At 41.0% G+C, this 22,230-nt stretch overlaps 1 protein-coding gene across 6 annotated transcripts in view; it reads left to right on the top strand.

Moving 5' to 3' along the window:
* GEMIN8 (gem nuclear organelle associated protein 8) overlaps window positions 1–22,230 on the top strand; it is a 47,651-nt gene that overhangs the window by 11,513 nt on the left and 13,908 nt on the right. For 5 of the 6 annotated variants that reach the window (XM_054973091.1, XM_054973092.1, XM_054973093.1 and 2 more), the window contains exons 2-3: window positions 2,274–2,311; window positions 10,302–10,734. In XM_054973091.1, coding sequence (XP_054829066.1) covers window positions 2,309–2,311; window positions 10,302–10,734 — 436 coding nt within the window. In that variant the 5' untranslated portion in view covers window positions 2,274–2,308. Of the gene's footprint in view, window positions 1–1,890; window positions 2,024–2,273; window positions 2,312–10,301; window positions 10,735–22,230 lie in introns of those variants that run through there. The other variant, XM_054973088.1, reaches the window with a different exon arrangement.

The raw sequence follows: 22,230 nt of genomic DNA, 5'->3' as shown, positions 1-22,230 counted from the left end.
TTTAGTGTATAAATTGAGTAGAACTCAATTCTTCTCATACAAGAACTAGAATTTTTAAAGCTCTTATATGACAATGATGATTAAGACTTTGAGGGCTGTAGCAGATGAAGGCTGTGGCCACCTAAATGTCCAAACTGGATATAGGGGTTCAACATACCCCTTAGTTTATGGGATTCAGAAATACATAGACAGTTTTGTGCAATGGTTAGACTGTCAGACTAGGATCTCAGCGACCCAATTTCAAATTCCCACTCTGCCAAAGAAACTTGGTGGGTGACCTTGGGCCAGTCACAGCTTAACCTACCTCACAGGATTGTTGTGTGAATAAAATAGAGGAGAGAAAAATGATGCAAACCATTTTGGGTCTCTAGTGGGAAGAAAAGGCAGGATATGAATAAAGTACAATGAAATAAAAATATTTTTCTTCCAGAGTCCCTGGAGCTTTGCTGCCACCATGTGGTGAAAATTACATTCGTTTAGATGGTATAATGGGAACAGTTAATGAAGAAGGGGACAACTGGTATCTGCCTTTGGATTGTCCAATGCCAGTCGTTATTATGAATATACCATTAAATCTGAGTTAGAACTGTTCTGTATTTGCTTTCCTGCAAAGAACTAATGTCTGCTTATCCCCTAGACAATTCAAGTTCCGTTAGATGAACAGTTGAGGCAGGCAGAATGTAAATGTAGATTTTTTTCTAATTATAGGCAGGAAACCGGAAAGGCAAATACAAAAGACTTTGTGTTCCAAATGTGAGAAAAGAACCTTTATGTTTCGAACTGTGACCTTGCCAGAGCCCAGATGTGTTATGTTAAAGGAATTAAATGAGCATGCATAAACTGAGAGAAGTGAACAAACTTTAAAAGGATTAGAGCATGGGAAATTGAATGTTTGAGATGAACAAGAGTCTGGTCTGGAGCATGGGAATTTGAATGTTTGGGAAGAGATCTGGTCTGCAGACTAGAAAAACTACAAGTCTCTGCAGTGTTCTGTTAATTACAACATCAGTTTGGTATTGCCCCGTGTTTCATTTCTGCTCCCTCTTGAAAAGTAGAGGGAAAGGAGAGAATGAATTCTTTATCTCCCCACCCATCCTTGAGCCTGAGATATTTCAGATCTTTACCCATGTGAGTAGTCTGACAACACATGGATCTCGTAACCTCTTTGGGAGAAGAGTGTTAGTCAGAAAAGATCGAGCTCTCTCTCAGCTGTACAATTGTGCTAGCTGTGCCTTTGTGTTGCCTTGTGGTAGTTTCATCATTTGCATTTCAGATGAATGGAGGCCATCCTGATATCACCCATCTCCTTTCATTCCTATCCGCTGTCCTAAGAGACGGAAAATTCCTGCTGTGGAAGGGAGTTGGGAGTTCCGACTTGCACGGCCTTAATGGGGGGTGCTCCTCTTTGTTTAAAATGCTAGCAAAGATGTATTGGATTTAAATGCTGAGCATCAAAACACTTGCCCTTCTGATGATTCCCATTAATGAAAGCCCTCGATATTAACATTTATGTAGGACCAGCTGTACAGAATGCTAAATTGGCACAGACTCTACTCAGCAGCATTAGAACAATGTAGTCTTAAATAACGTGATTGAACTCTTTCAGTAATACAATGCAGTCATTAAAACAAATTATTTGTATTTGTACATGTTGGGTTAACAGAATTCTTTCAACATCTTTTCTTTCAAGTTAGCAATAAATCTCCTGTGTAAAGTTCAACTGCAGTTAAAACTGGATGGGCAGCCGCTATTCTAGTTTTTAATTATAAATAACAATTACTATTAACTGAAAGCGTCAGGCTGTAAAGAAAATTAATTCATACTAGATGCCTTGTGAAACACAAATGTTTTCAGTTGCTCTACAAATAAGTGAAGACTGTTGACCTGGCTGGTCTCTTTCGTGAGGGAATTCTACAGACTGACGTCACCAGGCAAACAGCGCTGTGGCTCATCTTGCTCACAGGGAGCAGGACAGAAGCTCATGAGATGATCTGGGAGGCCGTGACAGGAGAACGCACTCCTGGTAATCTAATGGGCTGGATCTTATGGATTTATTCCATTAATGATCACCTCTTGTGTTGGGGAAAAGCATCTTGTGCCAGGGGAAGGCACTCTCATTAATGGGACAGATCCATAGAAGCCAGCCTCTTGGTTACAAGCCACGTTGGCTTTATGAGTTAAAACTAGAATTGGACTCAGGAGCCAACGAGCATGATTTGTATTCATATGTATATTAACTTTTGGTATTTTCCCTCTCTTTTTTGTTGTTTTAGTTTGTATTCATCACCAGTGCAAATTTCCACAGATAATGGTAAGATTCATCCTTATATTTAACAATAATATTTGGTATGTTAAAGCAGAATCAGGAAGTAAATTGTACTTCTGAGTGTCTAGCCTGCGTTTAAATTATGATTCAAGTGTAGTGAGAAAGAGCTACCTTGTCAAAGATCTCTATGATTGGGAAAAGATAGAGAAGGCACAATGATCTGCGGATGTTGCCACCATCCAGGGGCTCCATTGGAGGTGGATACTCCCAACCATCATAGGTGTGTAGACCAGGTAGAGGAAATGAAGAATCACCTTGTAGCACCTTGAAGGCTAGCTAATTTTTATTCCAGCATAAGCTTTCATAAAAAGCAAGAGGGTCAGAGAATGCTCTGATTCAACTGAGGTTTTTTTCTTTCTTTCCTCGCTCTTTTCCCCTCACTCAGACTCCAGGGCATTTTGCACATTATGGAGGACAAACTCAGAGTCTCTCTACACAAGACATCTCAGGATCAAAACACACAAGACAAAATGTACTTGAATTACACTCAGATACACTCGAATTACAAAATACACTCTATTTACCTGTGTAATTTGAGTGTATTTTGTCTTGTGTGGTAAGTCCCTTACACGGGGAAGCTCAAGTGAAAGATCTTACACTTGTTCTCCCATTGTGAATATACATACGCTGCTAGGGAGACACTTGAATACAAGACCACAAAGAAAGGAAGTCACTTTAGCATCCCCATGTAAGATGTTTTATGTAGAAATGCTCTCAGGTTTGCCTCTGCCTGTACACTTGACAAGAAGTTTCAGATAATCACGGTGCTCTGTTGAATAACCATGTTTGCGAACACATTCGCTGTGTTGACAGTCCACATTTTAGATGTGCAACAAACAAAAAAAGTAATATGTGAACAGACCTGTAGTGGGAGATGGATGAGAAGGGAGTAGCTAGGAACAGGCGTAGAACCCAACAAGTATCTCAACATGAAAACCGGTGTTTTTACACCATTCTTGAGCTCCACTTGTGCACAGCTTAAGAGATGAGAGTCTAGATTGACATCACAGAAATGTTGTAAGTATCCCTTAGCTTCACAGCTGCTGTTTGCTTGACAAAGTGTGCTCTCTGATTTCCACACTATGGAACTTGAGGCATATGCTTGTGTTTCTGTAGCATAGTGGTTAAGTGGTTGGATTGTGAATCAGCTCTCTCTGCTGGTTCAAATCCCACTACTGCCATGAGCTCAGTAGGTAAGCCGCTCCTCCCAGCCTCATCTCCCTAGCTGTATAGTGAGAATAACAACAACACTGACTTTGTTCACCATTCTGAGTGGGGCACTAATCTGTCTAGAGGAACGGTATATAAGTGCAGTTTTTGTTACTGACAGTTGTCTAACTTATTCACCTGGATTTTGTAATTTTTTCCTGTTTTATTTTAAATGCTTAAAAACCTCTATCTGATTTTACTTGCAGTATTCAGTGTAACTTAAAGGATTCTCAGGGACATTTCTACCCCTTTTTTGTCTATTCCCCCTCCCCAAAGTATTTGGCTATGCACCAGAATCACAATTCGGACTACTTGAAACGCTCCTCTGTGTTTTTCTCCTAAATTAACAACAGCTAGGCAAATCAGCCAGCTGTATTCCACTTTTCAAGTGAAGTCGCCACCAAGATCCGCTTGAGAAACATTTTGGCTAAAAAAAGCAGCTGATAAAATTTTGCATTTCAAAATTGTCTTAGGAAAAACAGAAGGCTTGCAGTTTCACAACTGTTTAAACTATTTGCTGATGCTCCCTAAACACATGAATAGAGGAACATGTTGTTAAGATAGCTTATTATGCTGCAGTTTTTCGAAATAGTCCTGCACAATGCCTTTTGACTTGACTCTGCATGGCATTCATTGTATAATCAAAGGCTGCAATCGCATGCATACTTAAAAGGCAGCCTTTCCATAGAATTTGGTCTGATTTACTGATGAGATAAACTGGTTTAAGATGGGGCTGAAGGGGACATCTCAGCTGTTGAGAGCAAATATGGATCTAACATCTCCCCCCATCTCACTTTTATAACAAGGCATGTTGAAAACATTGATTGATTTAACAAGGCATGTAGCCTGATCTTAAAGAGTTTGTGGTGAATACCACCATATTCAGATGTTATCTATGGTACAGCATCATAAAACTTGGCTTTCTAATCCTTGCAAAAAAGATCCCCCCCCCCCTGCAAGGTTAGGACTTCTCCTTATGAAGAGTAATAATAGGATTCTATAAAACTGTGAATTGGAAAGAATATGTAGAGAGAGTTTTTTGTTTTGTAGTACTAAAATTCTAGTAGCGCAGTCAGTTGCAGGGTTGCCCTGACCTGAGCCCATTGATTTTAGCGGGCTTACACTGGAACAACTCTGGGTTTCCATGTGGATCAGCCAATGAAATTGACGGGGAGTAAGGTTCAGGAGAGAAAAATAAAATTATTGCACTCCATGGATAATTCATTGCCACAGAAGTGATGATAACTACTTGCTCAGTTTGTTTTCCTTTTCTGAAATCTCGGGGTTCAGAAGCAATATGGGTTGGATCCTCAGAACTTATGAAGGATATCTTCCAACTTCCCCTTTCCTACTGCAGCTCGCTATGCTTGCTGGAATGTAGCTCATGGGGGTAGAGGTGTCGGTGTATCCTTGGAGAGGATGCAGCATGGAGTCTGCAATGGAGGGGAGCATTGGTGCTCTCTTGTGCAATCAAATGTTCCCTTCTGTTCGCAGACGGTGACGTAGGCTCCAACCCCGTCTCCTTATTATCAGGTACTATTTGGCAAAATAAATGAGAAAACTGTTACAATCTTGCTGTGCTTGTGTGCTTCCCTGAAGCATCTGGTTGGCCACTCCTGGGACCCTGTCTGATCCAACAAGGCCATTATTTTATTATTTAGTTATTCTATTTTTATTCTGCCCTCCCCACATCAGCAGACTCAGGGCGGATTCCAGTTAATACAATAATATAAAATACAAATACCTTTAAAACCAATAAAATATCTTAAATATTTTTAAAAAGAACACACACAACAAGCAATACAGCAGCAGATTTTAAAAGACATATGGCAGCAGATTTCACCAGCAACCACCACCCAACCACCTCCAGAAATATATGGCAAGGGCTAGGTGGTAGATACCCTTTGTAGGGGCATGGCTATCTCTAGGTGGCCGGCAGGGAGGCCCAGAGCGTCAACCATATGCCTGGTGGAACAGCTCTGTCTTACAGGCCCAGTGGAAGGATAGCAAATACAGCCGGGCCCTGATCTCTTTAGACAGAGCGTTCCACCAGGTTGGAGCCAGGACTGAAAAGGCCCTGGCTCTGGTCGACACTAAACGGGCCTCCCTGGGGCCAGGGGCCAGTAGCAGCTGTTTATCACTGGATCAAAGCATCCTCCGGGGCTCATACGGGATCATCTTCAAATGTATGCGAGGGAGGGTAAGTTTGACAATGCCACCAAGTCTTATTTCTGTCATTCATGGGAATCAAGCATGTCATAGAAAAGGCTAGGCACCTTTTGTTTGGGACTCTTCCAAATGAAAAGTTACCAGCATGCATTCTGAGGTACTGTAATCATGGAAGAGGAGTGTGCCAACAAGACTGGAACTGCTTGGACTAGTGCAGTCTGCACTGAGTGTACTGTTTACGTTCAGAATGTGGTATATCAGGCCCCGTGACACAGAGTGGTAAGCTGCAGTACTGCAGCCCAAGCTCTGCTCACGACCTGAGTTCGATTCTGGCGGAAGCCGGGTTCAGGTAGCCGGCTCAAGGTTGACTCAGCCTTCCATCCTTCCGAGGTTGGTAAAATGAGTACCCCCAGTTTCCTGGGGGTAAAGTGTAGATGACTGGGGAAGGCAATGGCAAACCACCCCGTAACAAGAAGTCTGCCAAGAAAACGTGGGGATACGATGTCCTTCATGGGTCAGTAATGACTCAGTGCTTGCACAGGGGACTACCTTTACATTTTTTATATATATCAAGCCTGAAACTGAATTTCACATCCTTATTAGCAAATAAATTGATTTATTGTTTTTTTGAAAAATCAAGTGTATAGCACCATAAAGGATGTCTATAAAGAGGGTAGATGAAATATCAAAGCACAGTATTAGGATCAATTTGTTCTTGTAGCCAGAGAAAGTTGACTTCAAAAGGATATGGGGTACAGCCCAATGCTGTTAAGATCATGGCAGTGTTGCTATTTAGTAGAATACAGATTGAACCCTTTGTTCATCCCCCCCTCCCCCAACACTATTCAGGGGTGGGATGAGGAGATTTTTTTTACTTGTATTCAAGTATGTCTGAGACACAAAAAAACCCCTGTGTCCTAGTAGCCCATGGGAACTAGGGAGTAAAATAGCCACATACAAAAGAAGACTGACCTCTTAAGACTCATTGTCAGACTTAAATAGAAAGAGTAAATACAATTAGGTTTGGGGAATTCACTCATTCTTAATAGTTTAGGATGGCAGGCTCACCCGGCAGAAGTCAATCCAGTAGTGCTATCATTTTGCCATCTGAGTGCATATCATAAGCATGAGTAAGGAAAGAAACTTTAATTGCATTAAGTTTCTCGACAGTCTCTTCACAGTGTAATAAAAGTGCAGTACTTCTCACTGGAGCCGCAAAATCAGAAATGTTCAGGTGGTCATTAATCCTTCACATAATGGGACTTATTTATGAGGAGACATGCCTAGAACTGTGCAGTAAGAAGCAGCGGCAGGCAGGGTCCTTCTGGGCAATACCAGTGCAGCGTCTTGATCTGGGAAAGCTTTGGCAGAGTTTGATGCCCACACCCATAGAGCCATCCTTGTGCCCTGCCCCCAAGCTGGTGTCTCAATTACCAGAAGCACAACCTGTTGTGCAGTCTGCTGGAGAATGCCTTCCTGAAGTACCTCCCTCAATTCTTTACAAAGCAATTAAAAATACGTTGACCATGATTATTAGAACTATTTTTTTCTTTCAAAGTCATGTTGTTTTCTGTTATTCAACTTCTTTACTCCCCTTTCCCATTTAACCTTCTATACAATCCAGCTCTGCCTCCTCAAAGACTCACCTTATAGTCTCTAAGGATATAATGTCCCTCTGCCTCCATTTTTGTGTTTCCCATATCCATTGTTTCTCTTCTTCCCTCATTAGTCTTTGGTTATTTGATCCCACTCTCAGAGCTTTGACTGCTGCTTCCCTAATAACTAGCCTACTCCTAATACCCATTTGCTTCATTCTGAACTTCCCATCAAAGCCCTTCACTCTCCTTTTATGCTTTCGTGCCCTGTATTTTTTTAGTTCTGTCAGCGGCTGCCCTAAGAGACGCTGAGTAGCCATACAGGTCAGGTGGGGGTGGGGGGTGGAGAGGAGAGGAGAGAATAGCTTTTTTTGCTCTTCCGTGAGTGGAGCTGAGCTCATGCAAGAGGCAGAAGAGGTGACCGCAGTCCATTGCAATTACCATGCCTGTGTGCGGATCCCAGGATCAGAAATGGTTACTGGGGGGAAGGGACAGCAGGGAAGATGCCACGTCTTTGGCACCTTCCAGTGGTGGTTTTTGAGACCCAGCCCACTGCTTTCCTGAGTTTGAGATGAAGAGAAGGTTATTGGTGCTTTGGTTCACAAGTTAGCTTGTACTTTCTCATGGTTTCCTCTCCCTCCATACGCATTACATCGTCTTGCTCCCTTTAAAAAGAGGAGGAAAAATTGTATGATTGGGGCCTCTGTACATGCAAGGCCTTCACCTAGAGACTAAAAAGGAGGGAGGTGGGCTACTTTTCCATTATGTGCAAATCTCAGAAAACATGAATTGTATCCAACAGCAGGTCCCTTTAGGGCCTTTTAGTGCCGTTTCGGGATACAAATGAAACCCTGTCCCAGAAATACTTGGAAGTCTCTTCATACAGTTCTTGCTTCCAACAGCTTTGCTGTGACTTCCTGGGCTGCCCTTTGTTTCTAATGAAAACGAAATGATCAGCCGTATATGCAGTATCAGTGATGAAATGTTAACTTATTATTAAATTTTGTGCATATTAAATTACTGAGGTTTGGATCCCAATCTTAACTGAAGCCTTACGTGAGGACATCTTAATCTGCCAGGGCAGACACTTCAGCATTCATCACGGAGATAACACTGCTTAAACAAGAACAACATGTGCCAAAGCTCTCTGTGCTTTCATCACATAAGATGTGCCGATTATAGCTTGTCACACAGGTGTCCAGAAGGCTCATCTCAAATCCAGTGTGGTGCACATGTGAAGCTATCCTGTGCTTGTAAAATTACTTATCAGCGTTTCATGACTCGGATGAAAGGGCGGAAAGAATCCTTAGCAGATTTGCAGATGACCTATAACCAAGACAAATAGCTGAAGAGGGAAATAAAATTCAGAAGGACCTCAAAGGGTTGGAGACTTGCTCTGAAATTAGCAAATAAAATTCAGTAGTGACAAATCACAGTTCCACAGTTCCACATTTAGTCAAAAAGGAATCGGATACAAGCTGAGCTGAACATGAGTGCGATACAGCTGCAAAAAAAAAGCTAATACAATTTTAGGCTCCCTCACTAGAAGACTAGCATCTAAGTTGCAAGGAATAGTAGTCCCACAGTATTCCATGCTACTCAGACCTTATTTGGCACACAGTGTCAAGACAAGCTGCAACAGGTTCAGAGTTGGGAAATGAAGATGGTCAGTGGTCTGCAGAAGAGAAGACTGAGGGAAGCATAATCATACCTTTCAAATACATACATGTCACTATGATGAAAGGAAAGACTTGTGCTCTGGTCCTCCATATTTCAATCCTGGATTCAATAGGTTTAAGCAAAAGGTAGGAGCAGTTCAACAATGTTTCTGGGTGGGGGCATTATCCACCACTGAAGATCTTCATGCAGAAGCTGGAGAATCTTGCTTTGGGTTTCCTCGACCAGCAGGTTGGACTAGATAATGTAGAAGGTGTAAGCGAGAGTCCAGTAGCACCTATAAGACTAACAAAATTTGTGGTAGAGTATGAGCTTTCGTGACTCACAGCTCACTTCTCACAGCTCACTGAAGGTGCCTTCAGTCTGTAAGACTGTAAATGCACTGCCATCTGCGTGTCCACGTGTGGTGGTCTGTAAACAATTTGAAGTGGCTGTTATGCTCATGGGAGAAAGTTGTGTGATTCAGTCCATGACATCTGACCTTAGTTCAGATTCCAAGGCCTTGTTAAGTTGGTGTCTCAAGTTGTAGCTTAAACAACAACAAGTTGTTGCTTAAATGGAAAACGTAGAATTTGTTTTATGGGTACATCTTTCCCTTCTGACAAACCTCCTAAGGAAAAGATGATTCATGACCAAAGCCTACTGGTTCACATCAGCAGAGCAATGCAGCAGTGCAACATCCATCTTACTAAAGCAATCTCTGTTCTTCTCTCAGCCTCCCAATGTCTCCAGCTCACTATTGTTAGCAAATGGGAGTCAGCCTGAATCCTCCTTTGTGGACTTTTGAGATGCTCTGTAAGAGGAATCGTTAGTGTGATTTTCATATGCTTTAGAGAAGCAGGAATTTCCAGGTGTGTAGGGGAATCTGACAGAATCCCCATGTTTGAGATCTAACAGTAGGCAAAAGGCTGTAACTAACTCATTGGGGTTTGAGTAAGTGACAGGAAGGAACTGCAAAATGTGATTTTGTTGTTTGCATACCTCATGTGTTCAGACTTCCATAGCGAGTCGGTTCCATCTTAATAAGGCTTCTTCTGTTGTAGATCCAGAGGAGTTAGCCGTGTTAGTCTGTAGTAGCAAAATCAAAAAGAGTCCAGTAGCACCTTTAAGACTAACCAATTTTATTGTAGCATAAGCTTTCGAGAATCAAGTTCTCTTCGTCAGATGCATAGTACTATGCATCTGACGAAGAGAACTTGATTCTCGAAAGCTTATGCTACAATAAAATTGGTTAGTCTTAAAAGTGCTACTGGACTCTTTTTGATTCTGTTGTAGAGTTTGTGCTTGCATCTATTGAATTTTTGTTCCTTTGCTCTCATTTTCAGGAGAGCTCAGTGTCTGAAGACATAGGACCATGGTATTCACAAAAAATATATGCAAGATACTGGACTCATTACAACCAAGCTATGCAGTGGATGCACAGGCACAAAATTGCTTACAGAAGGGCAATGGAATCCTTTTATCAACAGTCTGTCTGCCCTTCTCAAAATCGTTCCAGTAGACGTTACTCTGACTGGGATGAAGATAAGCCCTTGAGAGAGGGACCCTTTTCTGTCTACAGCCAAAGTGGCAGGCGTTGGCATCCTCCGAGGCCTCAACTTGTATCTCATAAAAAAAACACAGCGATGGAGAGGGGTTCCAAGGCAGTAAATGAGTCTGAAGATGACGAGGCTATTGAGTATGATCTAAGCAACATGGAAATCACAGAAGAACTCCGCCAGTATTTTGAACAGACCGAGAGACATAGGGAAGAGCTCCGTAAGTGCCCTGTTCTAAGACAGATTGTTTCATATTAGGTGGTTCTAATATTACCTATCTCCTTATTTATCACATTTGTACCACACCTTTCTTTCAAGGACTTTGTAGGGGTGTTAAATATGTGCTGTGGTTTAAAACCTTCAGTTCTGTGTATGATGAATACTTGATTATTTTTTTATATGTACATCGAGCAATTCTCATGTTGCAGTCCATGCATGTACAACTGAACATATGATTGGAACCTCACATTTATCCAAGTACTGGTTCTCTGTTTCATTTGTAAAGTGAATGCTTGCTGCCTGTTTCTTACAAACAGATAATGTCCGTGTACAGGCAGGATTTATGTGCATTACTGTAACATGTGAACATGGCAACTGGCATATGTAAAAGCTATTATGACTAAATGAGAATGCGACAGTTCTGCAATTAAATCTAAGAATGAATCCACATTATCTTACCCAAGCCTGTGCAGAAAAGGCACCCTTACTGAATCCAGATCTGAGAGGTTTGTATGTCACATAATACTGGGAACTTTTATAGAATGTGTGAAAGTTGTGTTTCTGAGCTCTTTTTCATGAGCTTATTCTGATTGTACAAGGGATATATACCTTCCCAAGTTATATCCAAAATCATGGGTAAAAAATGGTTTACTGATTTAAAACTTTTTATAGACACAGAGCTCCTGTTATGTTTTCTCCCCAATGAATCCTGGTTTAGTGGTAGCAGCACTAGTTTTCTAATTTCTCCTCCAAAACTAAATTTTGAGTTGCTCCAAAAAATTTTCCTTTCCTGACCTTTAAACTTACACTAAGTGTGTACAATTGAATTGGTGCATAGTTTGTTTTTTGTTCGAGACTTCTGCAGTTAAATTCAAGAGCATCTTGGAGTAGCCCAAAGGAAATTTGTAGCTGTATTGCTGAAATCAGAGGGAAGCTCTGACATAGGTGATAATATAGGTTGGCCATTTGCTTTCTTTTCTGCTAGTTTAGTCCAGCTGTGTCTGTTCCAAGACTTCTCTGTCCCTTTGGGTACTTCTAGTTTAATGCAGTGCAGGAAGTTATCTTTTTCCCCTTTTATGATTAGAACTGAACTCTAATTTTAAGAGGCTTCGGGGAAATCAATAGTATCTTCCTCCCAGTGTAATTCTTTATTGAAATGACTTGGGCTTGGAAGTGCTTTTATGGATTTTATTTGATTGGTGCAGTTCACAGTATGAAGAAAATCATTACTCCTGTGTGAGTTTTTTATATTGAGGCATTTGCAAAGCATACAGTCTATGTTGTAGGATAACGCAGCTTGTCACTCGGCAAGAATCTCAGCTGCCAGAGGGTTTCGTATGAATAGAAGAAACAAGGGATTGATATTTTTCCAACTCTAACTTGGAAAGTGGTTGTGCAGACTGTCCCTTGAGACATAGTGTGGAAGCAATACACTAGCTCTGTGTTTAATTACAAGGAGCTATTGATTTTACTGGGTACAGTTTTGAGGCAAAACAAAATTTCAGGATGAAGTTTGATTAAGCTGACTGCAGAGATGGCATCTTTCATTCTCAGCAGAAAATCCTGGTATACTGAAGGAACTGTAGATCTTTTGAATATATATGCATGCCAGATGTTATTGAATTCTCCGTCTTGAATCATTCTACCATATAATCTACAATGGTAAGACACTGGTTGGTTTTTTGGCCTCGTGACTGTGCAAGAGAACAATCTAGCACATAGTAATAACAATGAAAAGGAGTAAAGTGTTTTATTTGTTTGTTTATATCTCTCTTTTCTCACTAATGGAGAATTAAAGTGGTACATTACATAGTTCTCCACTCATCCTCTCTATCCTCACAAGAACAACTCTATGATGTAGGTTAGACTGAGAGAGTATGATGAGCCCATAGTCATCTTGTGAGCTCCCAAGATGAAGCAGGAATTCAAACGTTGTTGGAGCCATGAACAGACAGACAGATCTTCCTACACACATTTGGGGGGCTTTAACTAGATGCCCTCAGTGGCTGTTGCTAGCCAGTATTTCAAGCTTGGTCTGTTAGTAAAAGGCACTGGGAGGACTCTTTCCAGGGCTGTTTTGGCCTTTGAGGGAGGACACTTTGGGGCCAGGCCTAGAAACAATCGCTGGATGACCTGCTACCACACGACTTGCATGACTCACCCAGGCCTGGCTGCTTGCTACTGTTCAACAGCACCACCACCATGATTTGAAGCCTTATGTTTTTCTTTCTTCTAAGGGCTGGTGTGGTGTAGTGATCAGAATCAGACTAAGGGCCAAACTACAAGTGACAAATGACACAGGTTGGACACTTGTCAGCTTCCCTCAAGTTTTGATGGGAAATGTAGGCAGTTTGGTGGAATGTTGGACAAGTGACAGTTGAAAAGTCCATTGGACAGCAGTCGGAGAACCAGCTGCAAGACCAGGATGCCTACATTTCCCATCAAAACTTGAGGGAAGCTGACAAGTGTCCAACCTGTGTCATTCACCCTAGGAACTAAGACAACCAGGTTCAAATTCCTCGCTCAGCTTGAATCCCTCTGTCCTTTCAAACATGGAAGCCTGCTGGGTGATCTTGGGCTCATCACAATCTCTCAACCTTAACTTCCCCTAACAAGGTTGTTCTTTAATGATACTTCTCATTTGGGCCACAGGCCTTGAGCAATGCCATACGAAATACTACAAAAATAAAAAATGTAAAAAATAAACCATTTTTAAAAGCCCTGACATTACCATACTTTAAATCCTTTTAATTTAAAAACACAAGCAAATAATTTGACTTCAGCCAGTGTTTCTCCTAACCTCACAAGGTTGTTATTGTGAGAATTAAGCAGATGAAGGGGAATCGTCAAGAAGAAAAGCAGGATATAAATAAAAATAAATAATATTTTTTTTACATCCTTTTCACTCTCTCCCTGATATCCTGAATCCTTGGGCCATCCATTCAGCTCAATCCCGTCTCATCATTCTCTGCCCTTATGATTACTCCGAGCTTTTTGAAGTAACATACTGGATGCAAATGGCCATTCCTAACTGACAACCACAATGTATTGTAAAATTCAACTCTTGGTTGTTTTCAACTAGTTTAGCAAGGGATTGTATGCATGCTAGCTTGAGTGGTGATTAGAGTACCTCTCTACAATTTTTTCAATGCCAACCTTCCTCTAAGGAGCTCAGGCAGCTTATGTAGCTCTCTTCCTCCATAAATCTTCACAACAACCCCGAAGGGTATATTAGGCCAAAGGTCATTCAGTTAGTTTCATGACTGATTAAAGATTTGAGCTCAGGTCCAGTTCCAGCACTCTAACCACTATGCCACTCCTACTGTCACAGTCTCTGAAATGGGCAAGTATGAACCAGCATGGACACATTTTGACCAGCATCTGCAGCAGCATCCTAGATCTCCATCCCTGGTTTGGTGTTTCCGGGCTCCATTCTTACCCTCTTCCTTTGCCCCAGTAAGGAGCGCTGCACAAAGTGGCGACTGTTTTCGAAAGCTTTGGGGGTGCCATACCAGGAACTGCAGCCCCTACTCCTGACCTACAGTGATAATGATGCCATTACATTGAGGAGAAGGGCCTGATTAGTGCCATTCCAAACACGGAGTTTGCTGGACATCCATATAGTGAGGAAATGAATCTGTTTATTCCATATTATTTCCCAAATAGACTTAATGGACAAATGTGCTTACTACCCCTAAGTTTGCTACTTAGTATGTTGTCATCTGTCTTTGCCCATAAAATGCTGTGGGAAATCCGGAGCAGTTATGAGATAGGCTCAAGCTTGGATTAAATATAATACTTGCATCAGGCCCTTCTGGTCATTATTAAAGGGTAGAGAAAATAATAGCTGTTAAATATATTTTATTCTTTCTTTCCTTGCTTTCTGCCCTCACTCTGGGAACGGCTGAGATTCTGACAATCTGTGGGTTTCTGTACACTTCATTTTTGGCATCATGCGTTGCTGCAACTCTAACTTTGACAGTGAAGCATTGAAAACTGGCAACTCCTGAAGCTCCATGCCCGATTTAACACTCCAATAAGGATGGAGGGTTTTTTTTCATTAAGCCCACTCTCTCAGAAAGCTTTCTTTTCTTTTCATTTCTTCTTGAGTGCTCTCCAACTCTTTGTAATTCACATCATGTGCCAGGCTCCTAGATGGCCTCAACCTAGCTGTGTGAACAGCGCTTAACTGAGCTTTTATAATATGCCAGGTTGTTTACATCATTATACTTACATGTTAGCTGCCCCAGGTAAAGTATGGCACAGCCATTTTTTAAGAAAAACATTACAAAATACCCTTTTTCCTTTCCTGCCGACATCATCCACTTTCCCACTTTCCTTCAGTAAAGGAGTTCAGAGAGCTTTCATTCTGTGATACTTTTCCAGTGATCATAATTATTAAGTTTAATAATTTATGGTTTTAATGCTTCACAGTGGATGTTCTTTCTCTTTGTTCCTTGTGGAACTAGTTCTAAGCAGTGGGAGGTGTTTTGGGGTTGTGTTTAAATGACTTCCAAGAGGCCATGTATAAAAAAATATGAAGTCAATTTTTGTTTGTCAATGCACCTGTCAGAGGTATGAAGCATTCTCTTGTGAATCTCTTCAGGAATCCTCGTTATAAAGAACATGAGACAGCAGAGGAAGTCTTTTAAATCTGCAGAAAACTCTTTTTCAAATGAAAATAATAGAATAAACATTCTGGCAAAAATGTGCAGTTCTGTAATTGTTGATTGTTTACACTATGCATTGTCGGCTTCAGAATTTTTCTCGGATCTGCTTTTTATTTTTCTTTGAATTAAATAGTGTGAATAAAGAGAGGAGACAAGTAGAGAGCTGCTGCTTCATTCCTGAAAAATGGAGAGGCTCCTGCTTATAAAAGAATAGCTGGAATTTGCCCTTTTAACAAAACTGTAAATATGAAACGAACATCAAAGGGAATCAGCATCATATCCGTTTTCAGGATTCTTGTCTGTTAGGACTGTATTTAGTTCTCTGTCCTGATCGTAAGATCAAGCCTCCCACACACACACACACACACACACATACTCCTGTCTGTCGTATTTTCCCAAAACAATTCAAACTGGCAATTCTCAGGAAAAAGTTTTTCAGCTGGAAAGAGCTCCATTTGGATAATCCAATAATGTGCTTATCACATGTTAAGAGTCTGAAACAGTTGTAATTTGTTGCAATACCCTTTGCCAAATTTCTGTTTTGCATTCTGATGAAGAATACATAATTTATCTTTTTGAAGCTTGTTGGGCTTAAACAGGAATTGGTTGGTTGTGGTTTCAAAAGTCTGTTGGTATTAATTCTTTGGCATAGGCCTGCAGGGGGACCCAAACTTCCTTTACAATATATGCCAGATTTCATTCTTTGTGGATCAGTTTCTTTGAAAAAAAATTAGTATCACATTCATATATGCCAAGAACATGGGGCCACAGGGCACATACCATGTTTTTTTTAAAACACTTGTGCTTGCTACTATTCTGGATATTCAGACCATGGGCGTCAATCAGAAATAGCCCGATCAATTCAAGAACTATTTTGTAGAGACTATATTGTTGTTTTTAACCTCAGTCTTATATGGAAAAGCTGGTAAGGTAGATTGTCAAGATCCACTGATACTGGATGAATGAGGGTGCACAGCTGTCTCTCAGAGCACACTGGAAAAATCAGGAAAAAAATTGTGCATCTTTTTGTTCCACATGTCTTTCCTGACAACCTCTTGCCCTACGTCTTCCACCCTGAGCCCCATATCTTAATGCCCATGATTTCTCATAGTGATTCCTGTTAAGTAGTTAGGAGAATCCCTGTGCTGATCCAAAGAAAAATCTGAAAACAAAATGTATGCAATACATTTTATTAAGACCAACCAAAATGACACAAAACAATATATGACTTATTCAGACTTCTGGGTCTCTTCATCTGAGACCTCAAAAGATTGGTTTGTTTTAATTACATGATTTCTGTTAAGCAGTGTATCAGCTAAGAAATTAAACTGCTACTCAGATGTAACATAACAGATACATATAACAGTTCTACCCAAAGCAAAATACTTTGCAAAGGGAAAGTTATGCTGCAAGAGAAGTAATACTGATTGATGGGGAGAATATGTCCACACTTTGTGTGTGGGTGTGTGGAAGGAAGTGGACTTGAATCAAATATTGTAGAGGAGTAAGGCTATCAGATCAACATTTCAAGGAGAAAGAGCACACTAGAACAGATTTGTTTGAAACAAATGACATTGGTAGTGTTTTTTAATTTATTTATTTAAAACGTTTCTATGCTTTCCAGGGTTCCAAAGCTGGCAAACATTAAAACATTTCAAAAAGCATTTAAAACACAACTTTATAAAATATTTAAAACAATTCAATAAAACATAATCAAAGCACATAAAATCACACAAATGGGAAGGAGGACTTATAAGTGTTAATAAGGAAACGCCAAACCCAACAAAAAAGTCTTCACTCGCTGGTGGAAGACAATGATAGGAGACAGACTTCCTAGGGAAGGAGTTCCAGAGTTTCGGCACCATGACCAAGAAGGCCCTTTCTTGGGTTGCCATCCATCTAAACTTAGATGGTGAGCACATCCAAAGCAGACCATCCAAAAACAAATGGAGTGGTTGGGTAGATTCATATGGGAGTGGGTGGTCCTTCAGCTGTGTTGGTCCAAGATATATAGGTCACCTTGAATTGGGCTCAGATTTAAATCAGGAGCCAGTGTAGATGAAACAAGAATTGAGTGATTCCCTCCAATCATTGTTCTGGCCACAGCATTCTGTACCAGCTGTAGAATCTTTGCTTCCATTTTTATCCTTTTATTACAATAGAAGTGTTTGCATCTTGAACATTGGGAAACTCAAAAAAAAAACTCATCCGTTACTGCTACATAGATAATTAAAGGAGAGCACCTACATGAGTCAATTAAAATATCCAAAAGTAAGGTCACAAGCAAGGAACCTCTTCTAAGAGGAAACTGCTAATCAATTCAGGCTCCTATATTGATAGGTTTTTTAAAATCATTTTCCAACAATAGCTAGCTGTCCCACTTGATAAGGGTCACTTTCTTAGTTAACTAATTATCTTGTAACTTCAAACACTCTACAAAAGTATCAGTTCATTCTTGCTAATGTTTATTATAAGAAAGTACATTTTAGGGTATTCATATATATGAATATCTGTTTGCCTTCAGTACACCCCATCTTTGAACTATATCTACTATATCTTCACTTGTGTAGTTGGACATTCTTGCCATTCTCAGATGGTTCTTGTGCCTGTGCCCCACCACGTAATAGACCACCTCTAATCTACAAAAGGCCATGTTATTGTATTAATCTTTCCCCTCTCCAAGGCTATTCTATTCTGGGTCTCCAGACTTCTTGTTTGGCATGTTTAGCTGGGAATCCAGGCCATCTCTGTTTCTGGCCTGCAGAAACATACTCTATGATCTTTTTTGGTCAAGACCAGAAGCTGTTCCCTGTATTCCTGGCCACATCCATGATTCCAAAAAGCAGTTCAGAAGGATACCATAATCAATGAGAGGTCAAGGAAAATTAACAGGGTAGCACTCCTCGTAACTTTATCCTCCTGGTACAGGTCATCCGCTAGGGCAGCCCATGTCCTGGAACTGGGATATAAGTAACTCCTGGTAAAATAGAGCCATTGACAACAAGGAGAATTGGACAATTGTGTGAAGATAGCTGCTATATCTAGGAACTGGGGGAGCTTATTATAGATTGTTTAGAAACAGTTTTCCTCTTGATTTTGGACTTTCCACCATAAGTGGTCCTCCTAAACTGGGCCTTCTTATGGCCTTATTCTATTAGAGTCTGATGTTGCCTTTAATGGCTTCTGTAATTTTTCTTCTTTCCCATTTTTTTTCTCTCTGGAGAAGTCTGTGAGAACAGCTGCTGGAGACAGAAACAAGTAATTTTACTACCAGGAACACCTCCCAGGAAAACTCATTTCCTGCCTTGTGTGACATCTTGTCAGAGCACCCCCACCCCATCCCATGACCTTGGATTTCTGTTTAGGTTTCCTGTACTTGCTGTTTTCCCAGGAATGTCTGTCTTTCTCTAAATCTTCTTATTTACTGTATTTCGTTTTGGGGGAGGGGACATAGGACCACCTCCCTGGTCTCTCCCCAAACTCTAGCTCCTAGATTAGAATGTGATTGCTAAGTCCTTTTCACATTATTAGAGATGTGCAATTTGGTATGTGGTTAAAATCTGGTTTAAAATATACCTGAAAAATACATTTTCAGTATTATTTGAATATAACTGGCTTATTCAGGTATATTTGAATAAACTGGTATTTACATTCTTGAATAATCCAGGTATATTTGGGAATATCTGGGAATTGCATTTTAAAGGTTGCAGCAGCTTGTTTTTCCCACTCTGCAGTTTCTCCATGCAACAAGAGGAGGAGGGAAGGAGGCAGCATTACTCTGTATGTGTGTGTGTGTGTGTGTGTGTGTGTGTGTGTGTGTGTGTGTGTGTGTGTGTGTGTGTGTGTGTCTATGTCAGTGTTGGCCATAGCCAAGTCTGGCTGGCTGCCATAAAACTACTGGATTGCTAGATTGGGTGCTGGGATCTTCTAGTTTGATGTTCTGTTGGGCTTGTAACAGCGTTCCTTGTTTTAGTTTGGTTCTGCTAGTGTTCTCTGGTTTTGTGTTGGTTTTGATGAAATTATCTGGTTTGATGTTGTAGTTCATTCTGTGGTTTGATATTGTTCTGTTGGGTTTTATTGGTTCTGCTTGTATTGGGAAGCTTTTGGTTGGTTGCTGTTGTGTGTTTGTGTAAGGCTTCCTGGATCCTCAAGAAAGGCTCGGATCCCCCCTCTGTCATAAGAAACAATTGAGAGTGGCTGGGTGCACACATCTTTTTATTATTATTATAAGTCATTTCATACACCCCCTTTGTCTCTTGGTTTGCAAGTGAATGGCCAGATAGCAGCACACTCTCCCAAAGGAAGATGAATGTGGTCAGAGGCCATTATTTTCTGTCTCTGTCCTATATTTATAACATTATGGCTAAACTACATGTGACACTAAAGTGATTGGAACTCCAGATGTGCAGCATGGTTGTAAGAAGCAGCTGTGGTAGTTATGATCTGAAATTACATAGCACTGCGGAAGGGGGTTTAATATCTTACCAAGTGTACATGCCCTCCACCGACAGGCTAATTTAAGGTTTAGTAGGGGAAAATATAGCTATCCTTAGTCTTTTCCCTCAGTAGGGCTTAAAGCAGTGGGGAGAAGTGGAATAGCAAGAGAGAGAGTTGACTCCTTCCCTTTCCCCAACATGATGTCCTAATGCAAATTGGCCCCTCAAAGGTTGTGGTTGTTCTTTTTAATAACAGGCCTAATTTACACTTTGGGAATTCTACTTCCAGAACTCCAAAATTGTTTCCACTCACTTGTGTGCTTAAAAGCCATTGAGGCTAACTTTACTTGGGCTCACAACTGTGGGATGAGTTAGCATGAGAAAACATGGAATATGTTACAGAACAGAGGACACTAAGCAGCCACAGCCCCATTAGGAATCCAATCATATCTCGTGTGTGTGAGTGAGAGAGAGATCTGCATGCCAAGATTTGTCTTAATTATCTGATTTTAACTATCCTGCCAGAAAATTGTTTGAGTATATTTTATTGCATTTCCTCTGATACCCTTTAATTTTATAAAGCACAAATGTTTTCTCTTAATTTCCAAGCACAAATGGCTTTTTTATGAGCCATTTGCATGTTCATATATTAATAAGGTTTTCAACTGACCTGTGAAATGAAAACAGTTTTAAAGCACTGAATTCTGTTGGGGATACTTCTGCTACAAAAAAATGAAAGGATTTTGTGGCGCTAATTAAATGAGTGGCTGAGCTTCTGTGATGTCATAGAATTTCATGAGCATTCCAGTTGCTAAGAGAACGTAGCTCTAAACAAAATATTGTTTCCAAGTGGACCAACTGCTATGAGGTAATTGAAGACTAGTTTTGTCAAGCCAAGGACAAAAGCAATGAACATTAGACTGGTAGGTGGCAATTGAAGCAGAGAACCTAAGCAACAGGCCACGCAAATGCTGAAGGAATACCGAAACATAGCAGTGGCCTTTAAAATGCATTTCCATAGAGAGAGCAGAAGGAGGCAACAGAGGAGAAGATGGAGAGAAGATGATTGATTACATAGGAAACCTGCACAGTGCCTAAGGACAAGAAAAAGTATGTTTTGTGTAAGGCATTTGAATACGGGACAGATGAGCGCTGGGTAGGCAGCAAGGAGGCCTTTGGAGTGTTGAGGGGGCTGAAGATCAGGAACAGAGTAAGCAGTGTAATATAAAGCACAAATTTTAAACAGTAGGATGCAGGAAAGGAATGGCTGAAGTTCTCCAGGCATGGAAGTATATTCTTAGAAGACCAAGAGACATGATCCTTTGATTTACAGTACTAGTAAAAGTCCGTAACAGGAAAAGCCCACTAAATTCAATTTCCCCTTTCGCCATAACACTGTTCGAAAATCACAGCAGGTTGATTCCTCTTTTGTGTCACTTTTTTAAAGGTATAACGACCCTCTCAGGGCTGGAACTTGGGAAGTTCTACAGGGCAGTAAAATAGTAGACAAATAGGAGGGTCCCACTCTTCCCTCCTCCAACATTTCTTCTTTCCTTTCCCTGAAAGCCCCCGTAGCCTTTCCCTTTTTCCTGATTCCTTCTCTCCTTCCCAATCCACCAGTATATCTACCTTTTATCTGCCTCACCCCACCCCAATCTCCAGCTTTCCTTCCTTCCCCCAGCAGCCTGTACTCAGGAAAACTATGGCCCAGTTCTGTGGTGCTGACTGCAAGGCTGGGCCCAGCTGCATGGTGGAAACCCTCAAGAACTTGTGAAGACGTCTCATTTTTACCTGAATCCCCCCCTCCACACAATATTTCTTCATTTATTCCTCCTAGCAACCCCTATCCACTCACCTTTCCCTGCTTCCTTGTCTCCGTTCCACCCACAAATCAACCTACCTTTTATCTGGCCTCCATCTTCAGCTATATTTATCATTTATTTTACTTCATTTAGACTGCATCTTTCTCCACACTGTGGCCCAGAATAGATTACATATTTCTTCTCTCCACCATTTTAAATTTAGAACAACTCTGTGAGAGAAGTTAGGCTGAAAATGTGTAACTAATTCCAAGGTCACCCACTGAGCTTCCACAGCAGAATGGTGATTTGAACCTTGGTTTCCCAGATCTTTGTCTGGGAACCCCAGCTGTAACAGTACACTGCAGTGACTTTCATGGGGTGGCTGTGGTTTACCAATAGCAAGCAGCCAGTCCTGTGTGAGCCATGCAAGTTATGTGGTAGCATATTACCTAGTGGTTGTTGCTGGGCCTGGCCCTGATGAGGTCTCCCTCAAAGGCCAAAACAACCCAGAAAGAGCCTTACCCTTTCTCCCTGCATTTTACGGAGTGAAACCAAGACTTGAAGGCTGACATTACTGTTATGGTTGTCT

Source organism: Eublepharis macularius, chromosome 3 (assembly GCF_028583425.1).
Source record: "Eublepharis macularius isolate TG4126 chromosome 3, MPM_Emac_v1.0, whole genome shotgun sequence".
In the NCBI taxonomy this organism is placed as follows: Eukaryota; Metazoa; Chordata; class Lepidosauria; order Squamata; family Eublepharidae; genus Eublepharis; species Eublepharis macularius.
The sequence above is the reverse complement of the archived record's forward strand: the minus strand, read 5'-3'. Positions and strand labels throughout refer to the sequence as shown.